Genomic DNA, 19,207 nt, shown 5'->3' on the forward strand with positions numbered 1-19,207 from the left:
TTTAGCTCTCACGGGTATATCTTTGACTGACCGCCCTCTCAGTGTAACATATGAGGGGAAGGTCTTTGTAGATTTCTTTCAGCCATATCCATGGTTGTTGCTCTAGTAAATGCCAGGCTTTTCTGAGGATTTGTTTTAAGTTTAAGTTTTCGGGACAACCTCTCCCCTGTAGGTGTGATTTAGGATTTTGAATTTACTCTTCAAATATGTTTTTAGAAGAGTTTGTTCTGAGAAGTCTCAGTGCTTCGCCTTTGATGAAGCCTTTTTTGACCCCTGGGGTGGCACGAAGAGAAGTGCGTATATTGAAATGTTTCAGTAGGTTTGAAGTGTGACGCACATCAAGAACTGAATTGCTTCTGAATCTTTCACCTTTATAAATGTTTGTATCCAGAAATGTTTCTGTTTCTGAAATTTCAGCCGTAAATTTAATTGTGGGGTGGTTTCGTTTGCTTGATTGCTCAATGAACTGCATTATCTCCTCTCCTTAAAGTCCAGAGGGAAAATATGTCGTCTATATATCATTTCCAAATGAGCGGTTTTAAAATCTCTGTTTTTAAAATCTTCGCAAAGGCGACTGCCATTTTTGTACCCATGGCTGCACCATGGGTTTGTAGGCAGAGTTTTGCATAGAGCTGGAATGAATTTTCTTCTTTCTTTTGAATTGTCTTTAAACCAAATTTTGCGAAGCATTTCGCCAATAATCAGCCAATATGGATGGCGCGAAAATGACAACGTGCAGTTGATTAACTTCGCGAAGAACTTCAGTACCTGAGTCAACCACAGTCAAATCTCCCTGACTGACCCCGAGGTGGGGACATTGTAAAGAAGCAAAACACATCTTATCTACCACCCCCAGGGGACAGATCTCTGATCAAAAGTGCTTATATGCCCCTATTATCCCCCTATCTGTCCCGGGTCGGGGGGGGTGGGGGTTTTAATTGACTAGTGCATTAAGGAAATTGCTGCACAGATATGCCTTTACATTGTTTACAAAAGCGTTTTATCAGTGTTTACACAAGAATTTAGCCTTGTCGTGTGGCTTTTAATGTGCGACCGGAAAACGAACCCGAAAAAATTGGTCAGTGCCGATATTTTTGGGTCTTTCAGACCGACCAAAAAAAATAAAGATTCACTCTAGTGCGGTTTGTTTACACGACTTTGTCATCAAATCTGCTTACGTGCAACCATCGGCACTTTTCAAGTCTTCTTCGGTCTTTCCGGCAGTTCACAGCAGCTTCCTGATATCAGCCTTTAGTTAATGGTAAGCACTCAGTTCTGTAATCCTGTAATTTTATTCATTTTATCTTGGTTTCATTTCATTCAGATCATTTTAAGATATTTTGGACTTATTTTTATTAGATCATTTTAGGTCATTACTTGTTTTAGTAACTACGCCAAATGCATCGCATGCAGCTGCCAGTATGCATATTTCAGGTTAAAATCCCTGGAATCCAGTTGCAAAGAGCAGCATTTGATGGTACGTACTGTGGTAGAACCTCAAAAACAACTCTAACTTTGAAGGGATTAAATAAAAGAAAACGATCCAAATGATCACGGTTGATTTGATATGGAAAAAGACCTTGACTGTGTTGTTCTCAGCAATCCTCAGGTGCGACATTAAATGAAACAAACGACATCAAACAAACAAACAAACATCAAATGACATGAAACAAAAAGGAATTACACTGATATTAATTACCATATCTTTCTTCAGAAACAAAGTTTAGGAGTCAAATTCAAGGAAAGGAAAGTGCATGGCTTTTTTAATGATCTGGTAAGGGCAGTGTGTACTGTCATTTTGTAACATTTTCAGATTTAAGTGCTTTTAGTGAATTGGTATTAAAAAGCCAGATTGTCCCCGAGATTGTTGATGCATTGTAATATGTATCAAATACTGTATACATGTAGATATCTTTAAAATCTTGTGCCTAGCCTTTTGAAGCTGACTGAAGGCGAAATGTTCAAGAGAAATACTGAATGAGAGAGGCAGAAACTCTATCAAGCCCAACCATCAAACCCACCATCTTTACAGTGCCATGTATGTTGACAATGTTTGTTTTAATTGGTTTTTGATAGGATCTTGTTTCTGATAGTGCCAGTGTGGGTATGAAAGTGAAGGTTCTCAGTCTGAGATAAATTATTATTCTGCAAGTTCCACTTATCCTGCTCTTCTAAGCTGTTCCATCCCTGGAAAAGGTGCGTGCTCAATAGGTATGGATTATAAAGGCATGCTTAAATTAGAATTCAAGTGCACTTTTAAAAATGTGCATGCCAGTTTTAATATCATATATCCACCACTTAAAAGGTTCAATTATGTCTCTGGTTTTTGTGACATCACATGGTAGGGAAATGAGCACATCAGCACATCTAAAATGTTTTTCTTTGGTGTGGGGTCCTGAGTCTCCGAATTAGACATGCATGCAGAGCACAGTTTTATTTTACCCCCAGTCTCCCAGCAGTAGTTATATAATATAATAAAAAAATATTTAATATGTTGTTTGGAGGTGACAGTCCTCTTGATCTAGCTGATTTTACATGTCTGGAATTAGACAATGTTACTTCTAACTACTGGACCTACACTGTAAGTTGTCAATATATGAAGAATTCCTGTGGGATGGTTTTTAAATGCATGCCAAGTGATGTCAAGTGGAAGTTATTATAATGTTAATAAGGTTTGAAGAATAAAGAGTGTAAGTTATGGCAGTGGATTGCTCACTTACATTGCTAATGGCTAATGGTGGAATGTGTTGAATAAGTTATGTCACCTAGCTTGTAAGCCTAATCGTTATTAAAAATTTATTGGGTCTCTAGTAAGGTTTCTTTTTTTCTTCTTTTGTAATTGGTCAAGAACATAACAAGATATGCTCTAGTGTTATTTTCTTGTTTATTCATGAGATGCATATAAGCATGAGTTGTTTTTCTGCAATTCCCCACCCAGTAGGGGGATTTATAGAGTAAGTTAATTTCCGGCGTGATTCTCTATCTCTTTTTAGAGCCTCAACTGCTTGCCAAAAAGAAAGTTTGTTCCAAGGATCCAAATAACAGTATTCATGTTGAGGATGTGATTCCATATCAAGACTGTGGAGTTCAGAGCTCTTAGAGTAAGTTGTCCTAAAAATTATGTATGTGAGCAACATGACTTTGCCAATACAGAACTACACAAAGCACTGTTTGTGATCACTCCTAAAAGTGACCATCATTGTGAAATCTGTGACATATTATAAGCCCTGTGTTAAAAAGATCCTTTAAGTGACATCTACCCTAAGCGATGGCACCACTTTTTTGAATAACCAACTGGCCCTTTTCTCCTAAGCGACCAGCGCAGCCTTCAGAAAACAAGCATTAGCCAATAATGATACTTAAGGTTACAATTGGTAGCTTTCACCGAAGCGTCAGCTCTCTCTTTATGAACCATGTAGAAGTTCATTCAAGGCGGCCGGTATATGATTTTACAGAAAATTTGCATTTGCAGCTTCCAAAATTTATCAAATCGGTATTGCAGCTGCTTGACAAAAATCACTAAGAATTGCTGCTTGGTGGTAGGACAAATCCAGAAAACAAAACCTTCTGTGTATTTCTGTCTGCTAAACAAGCTACATGTATTACAGTTGCTTCTAGTTCGCGTTTCAAAATGAAGTTGCTACATGATTAGCAATCGGTGTAATTTTGTTCTGCTGAAGCTTATGCCAATTTGGTATTCTACAACACCAACTATTAAACATTTCCAGTTGTTTAACTTTAGACATACCATTACAGTGTAATTGTAACAGCAGGTTTAATAAACATGTCAAAGACTGGTTTTGGTTTTAAAATATCCATAGAAAACCACTGTGGTGTCCTCAAAATCATGAAAATTGATCAGATTATCGAAGTGTTAACAACATTTGAAATAATTTATCTTTAAATCAAAGTCTCCTGTGAGCCAACTCGTGAATGCAGATGACGCATCAGTATTTTAATTGAAATTAAGATGGCTACATACACTACCTTGAAAGCTAAAAGAAGTCATATCTTTGCCTGATCATGTAACGAGAAATAACCATATGTGTACTATAAAAATGATTCTAAACTTATTCCCTACATATTGTATAAGGTTATTCTGATACACCTTGGAACAAATTTTCGGGTGTTTTTTATTCAAAGTTCATGCAGACACTTCACTCATTCAATTTAAGACACCGCACTTTGTGGAAAAACGGGAAAACTTATAACTTTGCTCATATTAAATGAAAAATCTCCATTCTTGCACTAAAATAATTGTCAAATTTTTATCTACAGATTGAATAAGATTATTTTGATGCGCTGTGAAACAAATTTTCACTTCTCTTTTTATTCAAAGTTCATGCCGACACTTCACTGATTGAATTCAAGACACCGCACTTTCACTGCGCATGCTTGAAAGTCAACAGCCGAATCAGCCAACCAACCTAGTGAAAAACCCATCATTGCTATCACTCGTTCATTGTGCATGCTCGCATTTACGAGTTAAAAATGGGTATGGAAGTGGTTCATTTTGCCAGCTTGCTGTGATGTTGGAAGGGAGTGCCCATAGTTTTACGCAACACGGCACAAACTTCAATAATCAGCCTGGTCATAATTGCATTTCTGAAATTGAAACCTCCCAGCATAAAATTGGAAATACAAAAATCTGATCATGACAGATTTAAACTACAACATGCAGGTGTCATGACTGCTCACGTATCCTACCCCCTTAATGTTGTAGTTGGCAACAAGACTTTTTTCTCTAAACATACATTTTGTATTTTTTGCACAAGAATTTAAAATGGGTGTGGTTTTAAAAACAATGGAAGCAGTGCATTTTGCCAGCTTGCTGTGATATTAGAAGGGAGTGCCCATAGTTTTACGCAACACGGCACAAACTTCGGTAATCAGCCTGGTCATAATTGCATCTCTGAAATTGAAACCTCCCAGCATAAAATTGGAAATACAAAAATCTGATCATGACAGATTTAAACTACAACATGCAGGTGTCATGACTGCTCATGTATCCTACCCCTTTAATATTGGAGTGGGCAACATGACTAAATTTTTCTCTAAACTTACATTTTTGAATTTTTTTAAACCAGAATTTAACAATTTGGGCCCATTGGACAATGGGGCAGAAAAGTTACAAGTTGTTCAAAGCTTAGTTTTTTTGTACAAATGTTATCACCAGAGATCATTCACTTTTTTTTACTGTTAATCCTGGTTATGGATCTTCTGTTGTCTAAGTGTAGAGTCGTCCACTGTAAATAAACTTTTCTTAACAGGGGAACATATGTTGGAACATAAAGTCTGTTCATACAATGTATTTATATTAGACAATAATGTTAGTCTCCTGCAGTGGAACATTCACAATTAATTAAATTGTAATAGCAACTGGAACCACAATGACAGACAACTTCTTCCTACATATACTCCTGCACATCAAAAGCTCAACAGTATGACCATGAAAAAACTGTAATAATCAAGACTGAGTGTACTGAGACAGCGTATTGTTGCAATCTGATCCCCCATTGAATGAAACAGTACAATTTCAGTCAATTTCAGTCAATTCCAGTAGCTGTAATGAAAACTCACAGACAGATTTTTCAGTTCTTAAGATATTTAAATCTCATTGGGCTGAATTCTGTTACCACAACCTCGAATCTTTCAGCTTTTAGTGGTGAGTTGGCCCCAGGGTGTTATGGCACCCTGTAAACTAAACATGACCTACTCTGAGAAAACCTAACTTTGAAAATGAAAAATCTGCAATGAAACCCAATGGGAAGGGGAAAGAGATGGAGGTCAAAGAATAGCTGCCTCTGTCATGAGATAAGTAACAAGACCATCCCCAGGCATTGATATGTTATGTTTTTTTTAATACAGTTCCCTGAAAAAAGGGTGACGATCAGGTTATTGAACTGTGCAAAACATAAAAAGAAGTTGTATGGTTTAAGATAGTGCCACTTTCAGTTCTTCAGTTACTTCACCATTTCATTATGGATATTGGAACTGCAGGGATGTTCCTCAGCACTAAGCAATAATACCTGGATTCTAAAGCAATAACCTGTGAACAGGCTCCCAAGTGGGGTCTATGGCGAAGATGAAAATCGAGCTCTTCCTCGCCCCATACCGTGCTCCCCCCGCCCGGCTCGCCGATTTTTCTTTTCACCCTATACCCCACTTGGGAGCCTGTTCACAGGCTATAAAGCAAATGCTCCATGCTGATTTTGGTAGCAAGTCATAATTGCTTGTATTGTACCCATTAATAAGTGTTGTGGAACGCCGAATTCCAATTACCATAATGAAAGACAAAACTTCTGTGCTGTGATGATATTTAAATCTCATAGGTTTTTCCCTGCAAACAACCACTTCACATCTCTCAACTGCATGAACACCGCCAGCACAGTTTCCCAAACACTTCTTTAAGAGGTGATTACGGCTAATAAGAATACCACCTTGATTCATTTTGTTAAAAACAAAATACTGCCTTTTTCCTGTCCGTGATTCCAATGTCAGTACAGGCTGGTTTTCTCTCTTGACTGATGGCCAAAGTTGTTTAATAATGTTGGACTTAACAATTTTATGGTAAATCAAATTAAAAACTTCTCAGGAAATGTTCATAGTGAAATCTCCTCTCCATGGTGTCGCTAAAGTTGGTTTTGAGCGCAGTCTTCTAATTACCTTTTCGTGAAGCTTTTTCATTGTCCTTTTTGACCATTCCTTGGATGGGAATCAACTTTTGCAAGTCTGGATTTCGACCACTAAACGTTGTATTCTCTTCGATGACTCCTACTGCTGCTTCGAACTCAGCAAAAAAGCATGAAATATCCCTCAACTCCGTGCCGTTTTCTGTACAAGACATGTACTCCTCGCTTTTTTCTCCGAAAAACTGGCTTATTTGATCAGAAGGAGGATTTTCCAGAAAGAGCTTGGCCGCCATACTAGATTCTACCAAAGCCCCCCAAAATTCTCCCATGACAGGCTGCGCGCCTCTGATGATCCACATTGGATTACCTATGATGGTCTCAAAGGAAGGCAGTGTCTAGGAACTGGTCTCACCGGCCGCGCACACTGTAGGAAAGGGGATCCTATCTCATTGCTTTTTTTGTTCAGAAATAAAGTCTTTAGAAGTTCTCTCATAAACAAATTGGTGTTTCAACAAAATGTATTACAGTTTTCCTTTTTCCAAGAATCTTAAAACCTAATCTTTTTAAAGTTTAAAATATACTACAAATACGTGACTCTCAAAACCTCGCGAAGCTAGGGCTGGGCGGACAGTCGATTTGAAGTGAAGGAATGTGCTAAGGCAGCTATAAGAAAGTATAAATTGTCACTAATAGGCCTTTTGCAGTAGCTGGTCACATGATCAACTTTCCGATCAAAAACAGTTCTCCTTTGGAAAGTTTTGTTACAAGGTCTTAGGAACTGAGAGAGCATATTTAAAGTAGGTTAATTACCCGTAAATTTTTATCCATATATCTCAAAAGTAAGATTAGAAGGATTTGTACTGGAAAACTCGTCAATCTTTATAATTCTTCGGGTCATACTCAGCCTCATCCAGTGATAGGTAATTTATGATCATCATCATCATCATCATCATCATCATCATCATCATCATCATCATCATCATCATCATCATTATTATTATTGTCAGTAAGTATATCACTCTTTCCAATATTAGTTTATTCCATGGTCCCTATATTTGTAATGCATCTTCCTCCCCCCTTTGACCCAGCAGTCTATTATTAGAGACCTTTAGATTCTAGTACGAGTACGAGGACGACTACGAGTTTCTCCAATAAACAAAGAGCGCGCGCGCGTGAACCAGTGTCATTTTGGCGGGAAAACGTGATAGCTGTCGTCATTTTACTACGAGTTTTTGTAAGAATCTCGTAGTGGCGAAAACGAGTTCTCGAAACGTAGGTGATCTCGTCTTTTTGGAAACACGAAAGGGCTTAACTATCATCATTTAAACCAACTGCGTCAAGTTCGTCGTTCGTAAAGAGTGAAATGAAACTTTCTGTGATATATCTGTTCTAAGTACTTCGCTACAATCTTGAAGTCAAATCTCGTAGTCGTACTCGTACTTGTACTAGAATCTAAAGGTCTCTATTATTGTGCTCCTCATGTGTTCAAAATCAAGTGTCGATGTTTCCAATGCAAACTAAATGTAGCATTTTTTGTTATTTTGTTCAGATAATCAGATTTCTTGTGATTATGAGATGGGATGTGGCTGAAATAGAGTGAAAAATCATACAATTGTATAATATCATAACCTTGGTATCATCTTCAACCTTATTGGCCTTTCAAACAGACACAAAGAGACAATATAGGTTGGTTTCCATGCAAACATGTGCCCTTCAATTAAGAAAATCAATAGCTCAGCTATGGCAAATAATCCCATTAGTAGAAGTAGTTGTTTATTGGCACGTCCTCTTATAAGTTTGGCAAGTAGTATCCATAAGTAGTTGTGTAAGTATCATGTCCCCATAAGTTTGGCAAGTAGTCCCCATAAGTAGTTGTGTAAGTATCATGTCCCCATAAGTTTGGCAAGTAGTCCCCATAAGTAGTTGTGTAAGTATCATGTCCCCATAAGTTCGGCAAGTAGTCCCCATAAGTAAGTAAGTAAGTAAGTAAGTAAGTAAGTAAGTAAGTAAGTAAGTAAGTAAGTAAGTAAGTAAGTAAGTAAGTAAGTAAGTAAGAACGTTATTATAGTATTAAAGTCGCTAGGATACAATGTACACTAATTGGAGACACCTAACTACAATTACTTGTCTAATAGTTAATAAAATAATCTTATAATCAATGGCCATCGGATAAGCTGATCTATCATTAAATCCTTAATCGCCAGGCCTCCAGTATCGTGTATTAGTTTTCCCGCATAAACCTTAGATACCCTGAAATGATTATCATACTTAGCTTCCTGAGTAAATTTTGTTCCTCTATATAATTTACAGGCAAATAAGTAAATGTCATTTGCCATGACTGTTACCTGGAGAGCTGCAGAGGAGAAAACTCAGGATAACAATCAACAGCAGTAAGATGAAGATTACACTGATGTAAACAAAGTGCAGAATTGTCTTTTCTTCTCCACAAGAATACCCTAAAATGTGAATGACTGGACGTAAATAAATACACACACAGTGAGATACAACCCTCCTTTTCATGATTCGCAACGAAACAATCTTGACCGATTATTGTTTAGGATGTGTGGTGATTCGGGAGTTTTCTGGTAGGCTAGGGTTCAAAAAGTTACTTTGAAAGAGTGATTAATGACGAGAAATTTACTTGTTCCGCTATTGTTTCCATGATTTAGTATCACAGACATTTTACATGTGACTTTAGAAATTTGGGTTGAAGAAAAGAGGACGTGACATTCAGTCCCGTCAACGCCAGTTTCCACAACCTTGTGAGTTCCTCACAGCAAATAAAACTTATCGTGGACGAACTCAATATGACCTGGGATCACAGATCTCATTTTTTGACTATTTCGAAGAAACACACCATTCATTTTTACCAGCCGGAACACCTTCCCTTCTTTCAAATGCAAAGTCTGATTCAACAGGAACTCTTACCTTCAAGCGAGAATTCTTTTGGAAGGGCATCTCCCTCGAACACATAATTTCTGGCGTAAACCTTCACAATGTAGTTGTTATTTTTACTCAGACCTTCGATGAGCAATTCTCTGATAGCGGGGTCAGTAATGTTTTTGTCCTGTAAAATGACCACTCTGTATGCAGTGATAGGACTTCCTCCATCATCAGCTGGTGCAGTCCATTTTACATTCAATGAAGTGGCCTGAATGTCTGTACCTGCTGAGATGACGCTTGGTGAACTGGGCGCCTCTGGAGGAGAAAAGAGCACTGCTGTATGATAGATAGATAGATAGGTAGATAGATAGCAGTTTATTGTGAAAATACGCTTAGCGTTTGTGAGACCAGCAAGCTAGGCTCACCAGCTTGCAGATGTCACTTGCAGATCACTTGCAGATATGAACAGAAAGCGTTAAATTGTTGGAAGAAAATGAGAGTTTGGCTAAACAATAATGGCTATTTCCAGAGGCGTGTCTCTTGTTGTTTTGTTGAGCAAAGACAAATATAGGTATAATTAATATTTTTCATTTTGACTGGCGAGCCAAGACCACTACAAAGCCTAGAGCCATAAAAAAGTGGTCCTAGTGTCCAGATTTAAATTCATGCTTATTAGGTAGCTCATCGGTCCTCTGCCTATATTGTGTTCATGAAAGCAAGCACAAAATCAATGCTCTTCTTACTTATCTGTTGTAATTGTATCGTTCGCTTTGCATTATGGCCAAGGTCGTTATCAGCCTTGCAAGTGTAAATTCCAAAATCTTGGTCATCAGTCGTATCCACACGGATTGTGTCTTCCTTGGATATGACGGAGTTGAGCACACTTCCATCGGGTTTGATCCAAGTGATGGTTGGTGTGGGAATTCCATCTGACACACACTTTAATGTCACTGTCTGGCCAATCCACGACTCACTTTTGGATGACGTAATATTTTCTATAGTAGCTGGATCTGAGAACGCATTGCATACAAAAGCCATCGTTAGTTTGGCATTGGGTTCCACTGAAAAAAGCATACGCCCACACTCACGCGCACATCAAGAAGAAAGACCATTTCGATGTTACTTCAGGACGCCATTAGAGGAAAAACGTTTATCACTCCCCCCCTCCCCCTACCTTACCATCACCACCACCAGCAGCTCACGCAGGAACGTAGCAACGCAGGGTCTACCTAAGTTGGCAGAATATTTTACAATAAATGACTCTTGAGAGTTTTCTGATACAGACGAGATAAAAATACACTCAAACCTGGGTAACCAGCGTACAAATGACTGTCAACGATAAATGGGCCAAGCTTTTCGTCGGCAATTTCATCCTTCAAGGGCTTTAACGGCTCTACTGATGATCTATCGAATACCAACTCTACAGCCGCGATGACACTATCAGAACTAGAAACGAAAATAGACGAAAATGGAAATCAACTTTAAGACGAACCTTGTATAGATATTCTTAGTCCGATGATGGTATGGTTCGTACCGAATAATAATAATTTGTTTCCAACTTAGTTTTTGGCCTTTTGTCGGAGTATATTTCGTTCGATATGTGTTGAAATTATCAACAAGTACTGGGTTTTAGCAGTATGTAACAGTGTGACTTGTGAAAAACGCGTAAAATGTTTTTTTTTATCGCAAAGTAGAAACTATGTGCTAAAACTGATGGAAAAGAAAAGAAACGAAATGCTTATGATAGAAATATTTCTTGTTGGATTGAGAAGGCATTAAAAACCTAAGAAAAGGTGTGCTTCGTGTTTTGTCAGGGTCTCCAAACACCCAAAAACAACGAAAGCACTCGAACCACGACCTCCTACTTTTATATTTGTTTTTCCGCGTTTGGATACGCTGTAGAAACACTCGCACTTAAAGTAATTATTTGTCTAGTTTTTTTTATGTGTCTATGTTTGTCTTGTACTTTTTCAGGGCTCCATTTAAACTAGCTCTGCTAAATTGGATGCCCCTGAATAAATATTGAATTAAATAAAAAATAAAAATAAAAATAAAGTATAACAGCAATAAATTACTAGCAACATTATAGAGCACTTACCCAATATTGAATTTTTTAACAGTTAGACTGTAAAGCAATTTCTCAGGATTCGTGGAGTAAACAGCCGAGATCTCAAAAAAAAAAACAATAACAATCAGCGTAAGAAAAATGGTACTTTTTTGCATTAGATTAAAACAGAAAAACATTTAACAACTGGTATACTCCTTCAGATTAATCACCTGTTTTGACAGCTATGTTTTTTTTATTTTGAGTATTTTAAAACCTTTTTCAGGATAATTTACGGATATCGTCGTTACGTCCAGCTTTTTATGCCATTTTATCTGTCCTTTATTGATTTGACTGTTGTTGAGTCAATCCGGAACGGTTTTCTGAGGTTTTGAATACCTAGATGGCGGCAGTACGATATCAAAGACGTAATTCGCATGCCATATAACAGTATCACCCCATTATGTGGACGTCAAAATAAATAGATTTCTTTATACAACATACCCTCTAGGCTTCGTTGCAATAGCTTGAATGCCCCTTAAGTTACGAGCGCACAATGTGTCCCTTCCTCTTGCTCCTACCCTTCCACCTCAGGCTCATCAGGTAATTCTTATATTAACATAAGAATTCTTGACTTTTGGGAAGGTAATAGGGAATTTTTTAAGGCCGTTATTAGGAAAACGTTATTGATCACTGATCAGAACATTTCCAATGATTGCTGAACATTGCCAAGGCAGATTGCAACAACTTGATGAAATGGTTTGCAATTGGTCAGAATAACCGGATTCACGTCCTATTCAATAACCTATCGTTTTCATAGACCGGAAAACTTCTCCACCCTTATAATTTATCAAGAAGTGTATATCAAGGCATAAACGTTATAGCTTACTGCTGAAAGAAAGTTGTATTCCTCCGCCTTCAAATGATTAGAATCTCTCCTGGAAAATGTTTTCTTCCATGTTTCGCTTTTTATGGTCATGGTAATTACTCCAGATTTGCAGTGTTTCGGCGCGCCTATTAAACACACAACAGAAAAACAAATTCTACACTGTTTCGGAAGAGAGGAGATGATGTTGCACTGAGAAATTTTAATTTTAACGCAGCACAGCGCACAGAACTTTTAATGTAATATTATGCAATTGTTCGGGCAACGCGAAACAAACGTTTATGAGGACAGATAACATGTCTCAACAAATTGCTTCCTTAATAGTTATTCCCGCTCTGTTACACGATAACAAGTTTTAAAGCGACATCATTCCAATTAACCAAACCTCAAAAGCGGAAGAATGAGACAGTCAAATCTTATAATCGACGCATACTTACATGATAAACCGACAATGCTGACTCGAGTAGCATCCCTGCCATACCCGTTGCTAGCCGTGCATCTGTATGATCCAACATCCTTCCTCTGCATGTTAACTATACGTAACTCATAGCCAGAAACATTGAACTGTTTTTGTGGGACACCATCTTTGGTCCAGATGAAAGTCGGTTTTGGGTCACCATGACCTTTGCACTTCAAGCTCAAAGTTTTTCCAATGTCCATGATTGTCATTCGAGGCGGATTGACAACGATTTTGGGAGGTACTGAAATCATGAATGGCAAACCTTTACATTTCTTGCTTCAAGTCCTAAAACTTAAAAAATGGCCCGGCTGAAGTGTAATATTCCGATAAGCAATTCTTTTTGGTAGCGCTGTGTACGATACCACACAAAAAGTGGATCTCAGTTTTGACGTTTTGTATGTAATTTGTACGTATATCACTTGAGACAAAAAGGCATCGAGCAGTACTTTTTGTCTGGTGCGGTTTATAATACCCTTCAAGGTGTTTCTCACTCGCAAACTTGTATACTTAGATGAAACCAAAAGATTACAGAACTATTCAAAGAAAGAGGTTGAACAATTATGCGATTTTCTTTAATTTTTTTAGTTTTTTGTCTTTCGTTTGACAAATTGGTACAGGCGATCCCTTAAAAAAAAAAAAAGTAAGAACCCAAATTGGTTTTTACCTCACATGTGTTAAATATAGATCATTTCTAAAAAGTACTTGTTGTTAGTTTTGAAACGTCTAATTTATATCAGTTTCCCTTAAAACTTCCTACTATTTGTTATCAGTTATTATTCAAGCCAAGTACGTGATTTCAAAGTAAAGGCTTTCGTAAAATCGTGATTTTCACACGTATGTAATAGTTCTAGAATTTTGCCGCTAGGAAGTTGTCTTTATTGTGGGCGCCACGTTTCTCACAACGCCCTAGTTTTTTCACGTAGCGTTAGCAATAAAGGACGACGCGCAACTCATTTTAGTCAGAGATTGTTAGTGAAGTTACATCGCTACCGTGCTACGATCAGAGGATCCAAGTTACCGCTATTTCAAGTGTATTTCGCTGTCTCTCTGCTACCTTTTGGTGCCAGTCGTCAACCAAAGTACGTAAGTTTTTATTGTTGTAGTTATTGCTAAGTCGCGAATTTTTAGTCTTTTCTTTATCGCGATAAGGTTTCATTTAGTTTATCTAGTTTTGTTGAAATCCCTTTCACTAGGTCTATTATTGTTGAGGCTTATTGTCAAATACTTTATTAGTCTTATTGTCATATGATTACCAAATCGTTATCCTTTCATGCTATATTTAGCTATTTTGCAAGATACCCGTTGATATTTTCGTTTTTCACGACAAGAGTTGTTATCGTTTCAGTTTTATTAGTTTCAAGTATCAATTGTCATGTCTATTTGTTTCACGCTATGATCTTGTTAGGTTTGTAATGATTGTTTTATTCTGTTAGATTTGTATTTTCTAACTTATCAGTAAGTAGGACGTATTCTTAACTATCGCTTTTCAGTTCGAACCTACTTGTACGACGACTACTTCTATTTGTATCTGCTACTGCTACTTCGCTACCTGTTGTGAACTTGATCTATGGACATGATCTGTCATTAAATCAGTTTGAATCTACCGAGTGGAGTTCGAATCACTTATCATCTCGCACCGCGCTACACTGTAATTGTTTAAGATTTGAGTAGCAAGCAACCTCTAGAATCTTTACAATTACACTTGTATTTAGTAATGGGTAACGGCACGCCCAGTCGGCTACTTATTTTACCTTTGACATCAAGCCATCATCATTTTACAACAGAAAGCATTATACTAAGTGCTTTTTCAATGTACCACAAAGCTACATTTTCCGCTGCGAGACACAACAACACATACAAATGACCGAATTACATTATTACACCTTTCTTTTTTATATTAGTGCACGTAATGACATGCTATGTTCCCCTGTTGTAACTTCTTTTCTGTATAAAATACTACAATGAAAGAACATTAGTACTAGTTAATTAAAAGCAGCCAACTAAACCTGTTTATACCTGTAACCTCGAGCCGTATGTTGTAGGCCCATTTCCCTTCACTCAATATCTCGCACTGAAAAGTAGTATTTTCTCTTTCTGTCACAGTTTTTATTGTCAAAGTGGCAAATTCATCGGTGCTGTTGATGCTGAACCGGTCTCTGTAGTTATTCCGGTCGTATATTTCGACGTCTTCGTTGAACAGTACATCGCCGATAATATTTGGCTGTTTGACACCATAATAAATACGGAACACGGTAACCCGGATGCTTTGTCCATCCAACAAATTGTAATTCCATCTCAAATGAACATTTTTACTTCCATTAAGTACTCTCATGACAGCGGTTTGAATGTTATTTGTATCCGTTTGGTTCCAAGCGGGAGGAGGGCCAGTCTACATAAATATGGCATCTGTAAGAAAATGTTTATTTGTTAGCTATCAAGTAATCTCACTTAACAGTCCTCTGATTTCCATTAGCAGATTGTCTGTGTCATGAGGAGCGTCTGGCAAATATGGGGGGTCTGAGAGAATCTGGTGGCTTTGGCTTGGGATTTTAGGTGATTCTTTTTTATTTAATGGAACAGGGTACACGTGTATAAATTGTTTTCTAAAAAGCATCAATCCAACAACCATATTTTTACAGCAGTCATTGAAAGCGTGACCACTTTTTTGATCTGAACTGAGAAAAAAAAGAAATAAGGAACAAAACTGGCAGTTTAAGGTGTTTCATTTTTACACGTATAATGGCTGTCATGTGTGCTGGCTTGCCTGAGCTCGGTTTACTGGGCAAAAAAAATCTAGACTACCAGGATTGGACAAAGCACAGGCTCAGGCTTTTTTTTCAAAATAATTATGCAGTTTCAATTATCAGTGATAGGTACATAATCTAGTCCAATAAAGGTGAAGGCACAGAAAACGAAACACTAGGGTATGATGCATTAAAGGAAAGTGGCTGGCCTTGGGAAGGAGACGGATGAACAAAAGCAGGTCTTAATCAGCAGCTGAAACGAGACGAGTGACTACTGTATGATCATATTGATCACATGACTGATGCAAGCACCTAAAGGGGGGGGGGGGGGGGTTACCTTATCTAAAGTACTTCATCCCCAAGACTCAGGAACACTGGGACCAATTGATTGCTAAAAAGAGCGGGAAAGGCATTAAAGTCTTTTTGCCGGGAAATATTTTATTTTTCTTCTCACTGTATTGCATGATGTGCACGAAAACCGGAAGTTACTCATTACTTGGAGCAGGACAGAAAATCGTTTTCGTTGCGTAAAACCGTGCTGTTATTATTGATCGATTAACGTCTTCGAAAAAGTTTTAGTGTGGATATTCTTAGCATGAACTGCAGAATTATGAGGCCTTTTTCTTTTCTTTTTCCGATACCGATATTTTTAATCACCTTTCTGTATTTGTTGTTTGTTTTTCTACTAATAAAGTATTATTATTATTATTATTATCATTATTATTATTATTATTATTATTATTATTATTTTTTACTCCCCAACCTTGTCAAAACAGCAAGGGCTAAAAAGCAAAATGCATGTATTTATTGAATAATGGTATGCTTTACTAGTGGTTTTATTGCCGTCCGTACAAAGGCTACAGATTTGGTGGACCGCCAAAAAATATACAGCTATTGGAGTACGCAGAGAGCAAATACCACTTTCAGATATTGTATCTTCTCACGGCGCTCTTTTTGACACAGCTGATGCCGTTTACGGGGGCGAATACTTTATACTAGCGCGGTCAATGATTTCAGCTTCTCATCCCACAGGCAGCCCAAGCTCGCGTCACTAGAGAGCGTGTAATAATTAATTCAGTAGTGGGCATGATGACCTTTGAGTGCAAGCAGCCATTGAGAATTTTTGTAAACGCATTATAAGACTTTGTATGGGAAATAAAATACTGTCGATTATGAAAGTTAAAAAACGCTAAATTTAAGTTTCATTCAATAAAACGAATAAAACTGCCAAGTTCGCGGCGTCACTATACCGCTTCCACTCAAAGGTCATCGTCTCACTGGTTATTAATTATCACACGCTCTCTAGTGAACTTCACAAATAGCGACATGTCGGCACCGCTGAAAAGAAAACGTTTTACAAGCAATGAGCAAACTTTAGTCAGTGAAATGGTAACAAGGAAGTTGTGGCTAAAAATACCTGCTGACGAGACGAAAGACTTCTTATTATACTCTTATGATAGACTGATCACTAAGCACATGGAAATAGGATTTAACGCTGGTCGGTTGCGCGATTTCACGAAGCGTGATCTACCGAGTGCAAACATTTGGAGAAAGACGTATGTTAGTGGCCTACACATCGGCGGCCGACAGGGACGGACACGTCGTACGGTATTTATGCACCGCCCATCTCCACCCAGGGCAAACCCCGGTGCATTTGACTTTTTTGAAATGTTTTGGTCAAATTCCCGCTATTTTGCCAGTTTAGACGGTCAAATGCCCCACCCGGTAGAGCTTCAAAGAGGGTCAAATCCCCCACCCTCAATGCTATATGTAAACAAAGACGATCGCCAAAAGAAAGAGAAGCTTTATTTATTATATGAATATTTATAATATGCGAGATCACTCCGGCCATGCAGCATTCAGTCACGCCATCAGTGCACTCATGAAATAAACGAATATAAACAGAATCGCTTACCTTTGGAAACAAGTTCTGCAAAATTTTCAGCCACTATGGATTTCTTGTTCAGCTAGTCTTCGCTCCACACTTTAAACGAAAGCATATTCCACGATATAACTATATAAAACGACAACAACAGAAAAACCCACCTGGAATCGACCAGAGCAACGACCCGTGAACACAGCTCGCGTGCTGAATCAAAGAATTGCGAAATCCTTTTGTTTCCGACCGCTAACAGACGTTTCAGGTCACGAAAGTTAAATATCCCACCGGGCGAGCCTCATTTTGGGTCAAATTCCCCACTGTACGGAGCTTAACGCGAGTCAAATGCCCGGGGATTGCCCAGGGGATGGGCGGTGTTTGAATTGACTGGTACATTATTGATTTCCCGCTGGCATAAAAGCGATTCTCGTGCGTTTGTGTGACCGAGAACTTAAATTTGCGATATTTTATGATCTAGAATATTTTGTTGTAAGCCTCGCGTTCATCTGAATGCGGCGAAACGTTACATGAAAATTGATTACAAGTTGACTAAATTCAATCACGCGCATTTCGCATTTAATTTCGTGGAAACACCGGTTGTTGTTTTAATCTCCGGAAAACGAAACCACAGTTTTCAAGGAAACAACGTATACTCTTAGCCCTATTTCAGCAAATTTAAATTGCGGTTTGGTATTTTAAGATACCGTACATCCTTCAGGAAGGAATTATAATCGAAACAGGAAAATGTTGCCCTTTCGTTTTACCAATTGGAGGTGCGCAAGTTTTGATGGCCATTTTTTTTGTCGCCAATGTGTTCTATTTATTTAACACTAGCTATTTAGAAATTCAGCGTTCCATTTTGGCTGCTTTCGTTTTTTCCTTGCAACTTTCAAAGCATTTTAACTCGGAATATGTGGGAATCAAACAATGGGCAGGTATGAAATGAAACTAAGTGAACGAAAGGCGAAACAAAGTAGAAAAGTCTTGGGAAACAATTCCGGAAAAAATATTTACAGAAAAGTGAATAACTACTCGCTTCCATCGTAGCGGCCAGGGCAGGCCAACTCAAAGCGGGAAGGTGTTAAAAGTTTAAAGTTTTATATGCAATGCAGTTCTTATAAATTATGACAAATATTTGGAGAAAGATAAACTTTGTATACGAATTATATTCTCGGATAACAAGCTGGTCATCATGTTTTCAATTTGAGGAACACGTTGCTTCTAAAAGTTAAAGTTGTTGTTCAAAGCTGCCCATAGATAAAGATGAGGCCGTTAACATCCTAGAACTTTTGTACTGATTTATGTTTCTCCATAAGGTCAATTTTCTCTAGATCGGTTTTCATTTGACTGTAGTAAAACCAAAACAAAAGTAGTTACGCTGGTCGATCACAACAGACGCAAATAGTTCAATGTAAATAAATAAATAAATAAATAAATAAATAAATAAATAAATAAATAAATAAATAAATAAATAAATAAATAAATGTAGCAGGCGCCAGGCGTGGGAAAATACGTTCGATAAAGACGCGATTGGTTTGCAGTTTGCCTCCCTCTGGCGAACAAAATGCCGCGAGTTTTGCTTACCAATCACAAAGCGCAGTAAAATAAAACCACAGCAAATTCGATACTACTTTGGACGCTCAATTGAATACCACTCAGGTAATGTAGGAAGTAAGACA

General features: G+C 37.9%; 1 protein-coding gene and 1 long non-coding RNA gene across 3 annotated transcripts in view; one reads left to right on the top strand and one right to left on the bottom strand.

Moving 5' to 3' along the window:
- The window catches only part of LOC146454082 (uncharacterized), a 7,417-nt gene extending 3,869 nt beyond the window's left edge, over positions 1 to 3,548 (top strand). The window contains exons 2-4 of one of the 2 annotated variants that reach the window (XR_014859340.1): positions 1,715 to 1,774; positions 2,077 to 2,211; positions 2,994 to 3,548. This is a non-coding gene — a long non-coding RNA (uncharacterized LOC146454082). The remainder of the gene's footprint in view (positions 1 to 1,714; positions 1,775 to 2,076; positions 2,212 to 2,993) is intronic. The other variant, XR_014859339.1, reaches the window with a different exon arrangement.
- Positions 1 to 15,425, bottom strand: part of LOC146454077 (proto-oncogene tyrosine-protein kinase receptor Ret-like) — a 118,970-nt gene extending 103,545 nt beyond the window's left edge. The window contains exons 1-8 of the mRNA XM_085095846.1: positions 14,922 to 15,425; positions 12,883 to 13,146; positions 12,449 to 12,573; positions 11,614 to 11,684; positions 10,822 to 10,961; positions 10,259 to 10,525; positions 9,561 to 9,830; positions 8,978 to 9,088 (exon numbers count right to left, since the gene is read on the bottom strand). Coding sequence (XP_084951972.1) covers positions 8,978 to 9,088; positions 9,561 to 9,830; positions 10,259 to 10,525; positions 10,822 to 10,961; positions 11,614 to 11,684; positions 12,449 to 12,573; positions 12,883 to 13,146; positions 14,922 to 15,237 — 1,564 coding nt within the window. The 5' untranslated portion in view covers positions 15,238 to 15,425. The remainder of the gene's footprint in view (positions 1 to 8,977; positions 9,089 to 9,560; positions 9,831 to 10,258; positions 10,526 to 10,821; positions 10,962 to 11,613; positions 11,685 to 12,448; positions 12,574 to 12,882; positions 13,147 to 14,921) is intronic.
- Positions 15,426 to 19,207: the final 3,782 nt, after the last annotated feature.

This window comes from Pavona decussata, unplaced genomic scaffold (assembly GCF_977016875.1).
Source record: "Pavona decussata unplaced genomic scaffold, jaPavDecu1.1 SCAFFOLD_315, whole genome shotgun sequence".
Classification (NCBI taxonomy): Eukaryota; Metazoa; Cnidaria; class Anthozoa; order Scleractinia; family Agariciidae; genus Pavona; species Pavona decussata.